The sequence below is a fragment of the Juglans microcarpa x Juglans regia genome, chromosome 5S (assembly GCF_004785595.1).
Source record: "Juglans microcarpa x Juglans regia isolate MS1-56 chromosome 5S, Jm3101_v1.0, whole genome shotgun sequence".
Taxonomy (NCBI): domain Eukaryota; kingdom Viridiplantae; phylum Streptophyta; class Magnoliopsida; order Fagales; family Juglandaceae; genus Juglans; species Juglans microcarpa x Juglans regia.
This window is the reverse complement of record NC_054603.1, coordinates 30833388-30843276: the sequence shown is the minus strand read 5'-3', so window position 1 is coordinate 30843276 and position 9889 is coordinate 30833388. Positions and strand designations below refer to the sequence as shown.

The 9889-nt window shown below is 36.1% G+C and overlaps 1 protein-coding gene across 1 annotated transcript; it reads left to right on the top strand.

Annotated features, from left to right (window-relative positions):
* Positions 1–1370: 1370 nt before the first annotated feature.
* Positions 1371–2314, top strand: LOC121268080 (PRA1 family protein B4-like). The gene has a single exon (XM_041172205.1). The coding sequence runs from the start codon at positions 1439–1441 to the stop codon at positions 2099–2101; it is 663 nt and encodes a 220-aa protein (XP_041028139.1). The 5' UTR covers positions 1371–1438; the 3' UTR covers positions 2102–2314.
* Positions 2315–9889: the final 7575 nt, after the last annotated feature.

Sequence of the window (9889 nt, the reverse complement as noted above, 5' to 3'; positions counted from 1 at the left end):
TGTCCCCAAGTCTTGATAATTCCTCAATTTCAATCAATTACACCAAGCCAAGCTGTCTCCAACTTCCCTCTTTGTCATGCAGAAGAAGGGTCATTTGCTGTCCACTTCTTTCTTTCTTTCTATTTAGGCAAGTCAAACTCAAGATAATGCTCAGTTTCTGCAATGCTTTACACCATACCTCCTGCAAAACTCATACTAAATTTCCCCAAAGAATCCATCCATACTGAATCCCATTTCCCCAATTATGTCCACAATAGCAGTCTAGTTTATGCTAATATGCTGCCCCTTCTAGCAGTGCTGTTTTTCCTTTCAGGGTGGAAGGGGTCGACCATCTAAAGAAGACAACCTTTGTGTGCATCTTCTTGGCTTGTTTCTTACGCGTTTCTTTTTTGTTTCTTCGCAGACAAGTCAGTACGGGATTCTAGACTCCCTTCCCTGTTCTAATATCTACCAAAGGAAATGATTCATTTTCAAATTGCCTATTTCTTCAGTCTTCATGTTCATTGTGGTTGTTTGGGCTTCATTATCACGTTTGACGCAGTCAAACGCGTGATGTGATGACCCTACTTACTTTCTAATTACGCTGTCCTCCTCATTGGATTTGCCCTTCTTCTTCCTTGTAGTAATATTATACATCCTTCCTGTTTTTTTTTTTGGATACTTTCTAAGCAATAAACTTCTTAAGATTTTATAGATATTATTTTTAATAATTTAAAAAAGAGATATGTAAAACTTGTAGATCTCATAGCTTTAATTCAATTTTGTAAGCCCTCTTTTTAAAATAACAAAGATGGGAGGGAGTATATGGTGAGTTCTATCCCACCAAGAAGTCTTTTATTCTCGTAGATTTAATAAATAATAAAAAAAATAAAAACGAAAATATGTAAGTATATATAATCCTTACATGTAGTTGTTGTATAAGGATACAATCTGAATCTGTCAATCTTTTTGAATTATCGAAAAGAAATATTATTTCTTATTTAAGATTTTATTATTTTTAATGAAATTAGATGATGTGTTATATTTTTAAATATTTTATAAATAATTCTTTTATTTTTTATAATTTTTTTAATAGGATATCATTTGAGATAGTAAAATCTATTATGAAAATTAACTAATATTACTCTTTAAAAAATAATTCGGTAAGATATTTTATGAAAGAAGATTGTTACAGTAAATTACACAAAAATAATTTTATAAATTGAAGTGATTTTATTTGATTTTTTAATTTATTTTATAATAAAAATAATTTTATAATAAGATGAATCATATAAAAATATCTAAATTTATAAAATTTATTTATGACTTCTCAAAGGATAGTAATAGGATACTGTAAAAGAAGCCTTTAATAGCCAAACACCTCCCTTCTATAAACATAACATAAAACGTTCAATTTCTTTTCGATACCAAAATTTCCGGATCTTCATTCCCTGCGCCCATGTCGTCCACTACATCTCCTCCCGTGCTCCCCATCTCCGTCCCCGAATCTCAATCCCAATCCCAGTCCCAACCCCCAATCGCCACCCCTGCCTTCCGTTCCTTCATCACCCACATCTCCGACTCCGTCCGCCACGGGATCTCCCAGCGCCGGCCCTGGTCCGAACTCGCCGACCGTTCCGCCTTCTCCAAGCCCGAGTCTTTCTCCGATGCCGCCCTTCGCGTCCGCAAGAACTACTCCTACTTTCGCGTCAACTACCTCTCCGTCATTGCCATCATCCTCGCCTTCTCGCTCGTCTCCCACCCCTTCTCTCTCCTCGTCCTCCTCGGCCTCCTCTCTGCCTGGCTGTTCCTCTACCTCTTCCGCCCCTCCGATCAGCCACTCGTTCTCTTCGGCCGCGCGTTCTCCGACAAGGAAACCCTCGGTATCTTGACCGTGTCTAGCCTCTTCGTCGTCTTCCTCACTACCGTCGGATCGCTACTTATTTCCGCACTCCTCGTTGGCGTTGCCGTTGTCTGCGCCCACGGCGCTTTTAGGGTTCCCGAGGACCTCTTCCTTGACGAGCAGGAGAATCCCGCAACCGGATTCCTCTCCTTCCTTGGTGGTGCCGCCTCCAACGCCGCCGTCGCCGCTGCACCCGTCGTTGCCGCTGCACGCGTCTGATTCGATGGATCCGGATCAATTAAAAGTTTCACTTTGGTAAACAAATAAATATGTTTCAATTTTTTTTAATTTTCATTAATTTCCAATATACTCTGTATCTGTATCTGTATCTGTGAACTTTTGTTCGATTTTAGATAGCATGTGACACTTTTGGGGGCGGATCTATGTTCTATATATTTCTTTAATTGATATAATGTGATACCAATTTATTCATTCAGTTCTCTGGGTGTACCTTTTTTTACGGCCCAGATCTTTGGGTATGCATTTCTAAATTGGAATCTATGGAAGTTTGTTCGTGGATGGTTCTTTTTTCCTATATTACAAGTCTGAAATTGTATGCTGGCATTTTCAGGTGTTCGTTAAGTATAAAAGTTTTAGATCTGTGAAGAATTTGGGGCTGTGCTTGGGCTAGACTTCCATTTACGTGTTGCTTAATGCTGCATGAATGCAGATTTCTGGCCAAATATTGTGTTAATTTTGGTTTTCAAAATTATGTGTTAATAAACTGAATCATAATGGGTTTGTCTAGAAATTGACGTTCAGTGATGGCCTAGATTGATTGATTGTTGCACCTACTTTAACCTTCTATGACGGTTTCTTCTACCCCCATGTACTCTTGTCAAAATTTGCTAGTGATATGAAAATTTTCTATTATTGATATTTCATCACTGATCGCATACTGCTGATTCATGTGCATTGGACCAAATCCGCAAAAAAATTTAACTCTGATTTCTGCCCCGACGATGCTATAGTTGGAGTCAAAATTTTTTGGAGTTCGGATTTAGAGTTGGAGATAGACTTGAAAAGAAGTGGAGTACTTTGAGTTTCTTCTAACTTGACTCGTTTGGTTACACAAATGAGATGGGATGAAAGTTGAAAGTTGAATTGTTTATTATATTTTGTGTGAGAGTTTGAAAAAGTTGTAATGATTAAATGAAATGAAATAAGATAGTTTGTGTTGTGTAACCAAACGAGGCTCTCACATTCCAAGTTTGAGTCTCTTCATAACCAAAATTTTTAGGCTTTTTGTCTACCATCTAATTTCTAAATTAACTTTTCTAATGAGCTAAATATCACCTCTCTTGATATCTAACCTAATATCATTGTCCTCAATACAATTCAAGTGCGTTGGTGCTGCATGCGTGGTTTGCTTTGGGTGTTCTTTCACGCGGCTTTATCTAGTTGAAGTTTTTGTTTCCTATTTGAGTTCAATGTCGGTTGCATGTGGTACTCTGAGTTTGAGCTTGTTTAAAGTTGAGTTTGTTGGTGTCTAGATTGTTAATTTTCAGTTTCCGTTTTGGTCGCTTGTTTGAGTCAGTTTTGGAGTGTCCATCGGTCTGGGTCTGTAAACCTATGCAAGGCAAATTTATCTTGGAAGCTGTTTTGGTAAAATTTGCCTGGGAGAAGCTTAAACTTTTTTTACCTAGTTTTTCCTCTGTTCCAAGATTGGGAATGGGGGAACAGGGGAGAGACTCATCCATTAATCGAACTCACAGACCTGTGACAAGGTCCATATCTCGGGCATTTAACAGGTCTCTACTGCCAAATTGAACAGTTCTAGACCGGATGTTGTTGTTGTCACGTTGATTGTGGCAGCTAATATTCTTTTAGTTGGGAAATATGTTATTTAGAGTGGTTCTGGTTCTCTTTTAGATATTAACAACTTGAGATCTTTTGGTTATACAATATAAACTATTTCATCTCATTTCATCTAATCATTACATCTTTTTCAAATTTGCACACAAAATATAATAAGCAATTCAATTTTTTCAAATTTTAAAATAAAAATAATATTATAAAATAATATTATATTTAACTTTTAACTTTTATTTCATCTGTGTTTCTGTAACATGCATTGTGGATTTTTGGCTGTTTTTTATCACATGGCGTCCAAGAGCATAAGCATTGGAATAAGCAAAGACAGCTAAAATTTGATTAAAATCACATGTTTTGCCTTTTGCCTATTATATTCAAGTGGTATTCTAACATTGGATTATCTATCTATTAATTAAAATAATAATAAACTATTATTACTTTAAATTTTTTATGTAATTTATTTTTCTCATATTTTGCAATTCAAATCCCTTAGTAAATTGTATGAAACCAAGCACCTATATATATATATATATATAATAATAATTAGTGGTGCAACGGTTATTGAGCAATATGAAACTAAAATGAAACAACTTAAACAAAACCAGAAACTTAATATATAACACTATGCACATGGTCATCAGAGAAAATAACATATTCTCAAATCATTTGCTTTAGAAACAAAGACAGGAAAAATAACACTACGCAGTAGAGACCATAAGTTTGTTTCTTCCACTTCTCCCACAGTTTCATTTAAAAAGCATTATATAAAAAAAAAAAATTCTACTCATTATCATTTTTCTCATCATCCTCTCATCATTTTATGATATGGCATTAAATGATAGGTTCACAAGTAAAATATAATAAATAGTTTCGAATCATTTAATGCCACATTATGAGATGATGAAAAAATAGATGATGGATAGCATTAAAAACATTTCTGAAATCTTGGGACTAAAGTTCTAACAAGAATCAATGACAAACTAGGCATAATTCTTCTCTAGTGGCAATATATGAAGGGTAGGCATAATTCTTTTCACAACCCTTAATAGTAGATGAGGGCTAAAAGAATGGTTGAATTCAGTAAAATCCTTTTTGCTGCAGAATAGTAGATATCACAAAAGTGGCAAACCATGTGACTGCGTAGAATGGAAACAAATTGCATTTATCTGGTCTCTTACACACACGACAATGCAGGGTGAGAATATAATTGTGCAGACGTTAAAATATACACAGGAATAAAAAACTGGTACATGGTTTGCACCAACAAACCATATTGGCTAGGTTTGGGAGAATGAGAATGCAGGTCATTTTTTGCATGCTGCTTGCTGCGAGAATGAGAATGCTGGCCAGTTAAGAACCGAGATGAAACAAATTACAAAGTAAACAAACCCACAAGCAAAATTGCAAGAAATGGGGGCTGGGCTACCCTTGATCACTATATGATTTGATTTTCTTGCACTGGGCATGGTGAAAGTGTAAGGTCAAAGGTCGTGAATTCTTAAAAAAGACAAGTTGTTATAAGTTACTGTTTTATTCCTCTACCAATGCCCTTTTTTCTCCTCTCGTACAGTTTCTTTACATATATTCACACATATTTACACACATGTAACGGAGAGACCATGTCGAGGGAAGAGAGAAAATGGAGAGGTGGAGAGAGAGGGAGAAAATTGCTCTAGGAAACGGAAGAAAAAACTTTTTTTCTCTGAAACAGAGTGATAATGGTGATTCGGGGGAGAAAGGGAGAGAAAGTGAGAATATAAAAAAAAGCTTGCTCCAATAAATGAAATTCTTGAAATCTTTCTTATCCTCAACAGAGCGATGCGATTTGGGAAGAGAGAAAGAGAAACTTTTAATGTGAAACGAGACATATTTTGTAATTCACTACCATTTGGCAATGCTCTAAGAGCAGAAAAGCCATTAATGCAATTTAGGTACATCAACGTTGTAAAATGAAGCATGCCAATGTTCAGCATATCAACCTCTCTCACTCGAGGCTTTCTCAGAATCAAATCAGAAGAGTCCAGGCTCACTCTGGGCTTTTATGTTCATTAGGTTGTAAAAGAGTCGTAAAGTAGGTAAACGTTATGCAATAATTTTAAAAAAAGTTGAATATGTTATTAAAAAGTTAATTTTTTTTATATAGATCTCATATTTATTTATTTTAAAAAAAAAACTTATATAACACTTGTATACTCTACAATTATAAATATAATTTTTCGTTGCTAAATAACACGACTACTAGGCGACCTTTCTTTCTTTTTGTTTTTTTCTTTTTCCTTTCCGGTCATTTTAGGCTTATCAAAATATCCAGAACTTGGACCTGGTCAATTTCAACCCAAATCATTGCAGAAAAACGTACTAAACGAGAAGTAGCCGTTGGGGATGAACTAAGAAGACGATCCTGACCTCAAACCTCATCTCTCTCCCAAACAATTATATTCCTTCTCTTCTCTTCTCTCAGTTCTCACAACATCCTTTATCGGAGCCACCTCTCTCTTCAATTTCTCTCAGTTATTTCTTCTTACTAGCTTGTTAGCTTTCTCCTCAATATACTTTCTTCACTGGACTTGCTTCAAGTCATGGAGACTAGATATATAAACTTTAATTCATTTCTTCCTTGGTTTTTTTTTTTTTTTTTTTCTTCATATACTACTTTTGAGCCCTCCCTTGTTCATGGAATACAACAAGTGTCAGTTTGTGTGTCCGATTGATCCATTAGAGTTTGTGCAGTTTACATGATCAAAAGAAACCCCTGATTCAGATTGGTCCAGGCCATTTTTCACATGAAATATTGAAACAGTCGCACAGCATTTGGATAGTCTACCATTTTTTTAAAAAAATAAAAATTACACCTTTTTGTTTTTTCAACTTCTTGATTTTACCACTCAACTTGTTTCAGGACCCCAATGGGATGGTGTAATTGTCACCCAAGCAGACAATATATCAAGTTCTCCGGGCCTTCAAGCATGAGCTAACGCACAGCTGGTTGTTGCCTGCTGCATCCAGCTTCCTTGGAAATGATTGCGTATCTATGAGATGATTGGGCAGCTTCATCTTCTAGCAATTCGAAAGATCAGCCTCCACGATGACTTGGGAGAGGTTTGGATTTTGAGTTGAGTTGAGATGATCAGATGAGATGAAATTTAAATAAAATATTATTAGAATATAATTTTTTAATGTATTTCATGTATATTCATAAGAATCGTGAGTCACCAACGACGGCTGTGCATCGGGACCAATTTCACTTGGCCAAAAAATACAATGCTAATATATAGAAGACAACAAGAAGCTAGCAAAGAATCACAGGAAAGAGATCATGTCATGCACGTCTTCCAATACCAATATCCCAAAAAAATCAGACCTCCCATGCATGCATGCTAATTGTGACAAGTCAATTGTTCCGAAGGTTGCAATGTCATGACCATGGGCAAGCTGGATGATGATCATTGAGTTTGTTGGGAACTGTCATACCGTTGATTATCTGTTGGTCCCAGCAGCTGTAATGTATATGTAATATGTCGGTACATAAAGTTTGTTTAAGGGTCGAGTCGGTCGGTCCCTCTAAAGGAACCGTTTTGATTTATGTTTGATATTGCGTAATTACTTTAGTTAGGGTATATATGTTTGAGATAAGGTTGGTGGCTATACAGGATGAACACACCACATTGCATGCAGTCTTCATCGGAATATTGTCTTAATTCTGTCAATTAAGCATATCTTTTATATATAAAAATGTAAGAAAAAGGCGATCAAAATCGAAAGACTCTAATTTATGGTCTAGATATAATTTGGAAACATGCAACTCCAATCATGCATGGCCTACGTACGTACTCAAGAATATTTTATTTGAAAGGACCGTATATACATACATATATATATATGATATATAGTTGTGTGATCACAATATATATAATAGGAATGTGGGGATCGGGTTTGGTTTCAGATCTTTATTTATCTTACATGATGATGATGCTGATCTAGATCATGATCACTAAGTCCATTATATTATAAGTTGGCATGCACGCGGGTTGAATTTTGGCTTAGTCTTGATCATGATCATCACGAGATAATCTTAAAATTTTTAGCTATAAACGTCATCCCACGCAGTGCAAACTCAAATAAAAGTACTAAAACTTACAAAAGGTACAACTGGTCCCCTAGTTTGTTGCTTTAACCCTTTGAAATTAAGTTTATCCCATGAATCAAGAGTAATGCTAGTTATAGTCGTAGAGTGTGAGTATAAGTCTCGATCGCACACTCCCTTTAAAAAAAAGTACTGTCTACTAATAAAAAAAATATTTTTTTTCATGTGGATTTCAGATATTTTTCTTTTTAAAAGGAGTGCGCACTTCTCAAACAAATTAAAGGGAGTGCACATCCTAAGACTGAAAATATTATTTTTCTAATTCAAAGATAAAATAATGTTAACCTATTTATGGACCATGATCAACTCCTCCTAATTAAAGTTCTCATCTAACTTCAATGACAAAATTTATGCTTGACAGTCGATAACAGTACTCATGTCCCATTGATCTTTTTAATTGGGGAGAGATCAAGATCTCCATCCACCCTATTATATTGATCAACGGATAGACCGTAAGGAGGGACCTCCATCACCATCCCCACCCCAATTAGGCAAACCAAATTATTCTATAAATTAGCAACTTGATCAATACCACCTTCATGAATTTTCATTATATAAGGTATAAATTAAATGTTAATCGTGAGGTTTATTTTGTGTGATGAGGAAATAAGTTAACCAAATAACTATGTTTATTGCGGGTCCTCTCCTTCTGAAGGGTGGGGTGCTTATGCTTCGTTTTTGACAAAGCTGGTTGTCTCTTAGACCTTGACTCTGAAGAGGTTTGGTGAAATGACGGAAGACATTACTCGATGTTGGAAATCTTTGTACTTGACGGATGAAGAGCAAGAGAAGATTGCACTTTCGGAGGATGCAGTGTTGTCCACAAATATCAGAGGCAAACATTGCCTTCTTGTTATGATTTTTAATGATAGAGAAGCAAATACATAAGCCTTTAAATTGACTATGGCCAAAGTTTGGAACACTAAGGGTTGGAGAATTTGGTCTGAACAAATTTCTTTTGGAGTTCCAACTATACTCAGACAAGAAAAAGGTTGTGCAGGGGAGGCCATGGTCTTTTGATCGTTACCTGATTTGCATGAACAAGTTTGAAGGAGTTTTATCTCCTACTAAGGTGCAGTTCAAGGTAGAGTCATTCTGGATTCAAATTTACAATCTCCCTTTTGCAAATATGAATAAGGAGATGGGTGTCAAAATTGGTTCTGCACTGGGAAAGGTTCTTGATATGGAGGTTGACAATGAAGGGTATCGCTGGGGAAGCTTTTTAAGAACAAGAGTAAAATTTAGAGTCGATGGAATTCCAAGGAGGAGGGTGGCAGCAGTCACAATTTTGGAAAGTCTTCATCACTAGTGGAAAAAAAGACACCTATTATGGGGCAAACAGCAAGTATCAAGGGTGATGACACTAATCAACCTCATCATAAAGGAAAGACTAATAAGGAAAGGGAGGAGGACTCAGTTGACTGCAATCTTACCATTAATGAGGACCCCGAGAGGTATTTTCACTATCAATACTTCTCAAAATCAGGGAAGACTTGCTATGGAAACTGACCTACTGATTCTGCTCCTGATACCAACTTGGTAAGTCCTCAATCCTCTGGTATTTCCTTTAATGTGGATGATAATTTTGTGGAAACTGATAATATCCCAATAAATGAGCTCCTAAATTCAAAGAAGACTGCATCTGTTCACACTTATGTCATGCATAATGAATTGCCTAATTCTACTCCTATTAAGAATTTGAATAGTAATACGTGGAAGAGGAGAGCAAGAGGGCAGTCTACTACCCTTACAGAAGTGACAGTAGATTTAGAGACCCTCATATAGTGATACACATTAAAAGACCTCTTAATGATGTGGAGAATCCGAGTACCAATAATGCCACTAAGAAATTAAAGAACAAGTTTAAACCTAGAAGGAGCCAAACTCAGGCCATATTGGTGGAGGTTGCTGAGCAACCCCACCGACAGTTATGAATTGCTTGAGTTGGAATTGCTGAGGGCTTGGAAACCCTCGGACAGTTCAAGAGCTTCATCTTTTGGTGAAAACAAAGTCTCCTAACTTGATTTTTCTTGTAGTGACCAAGTGTG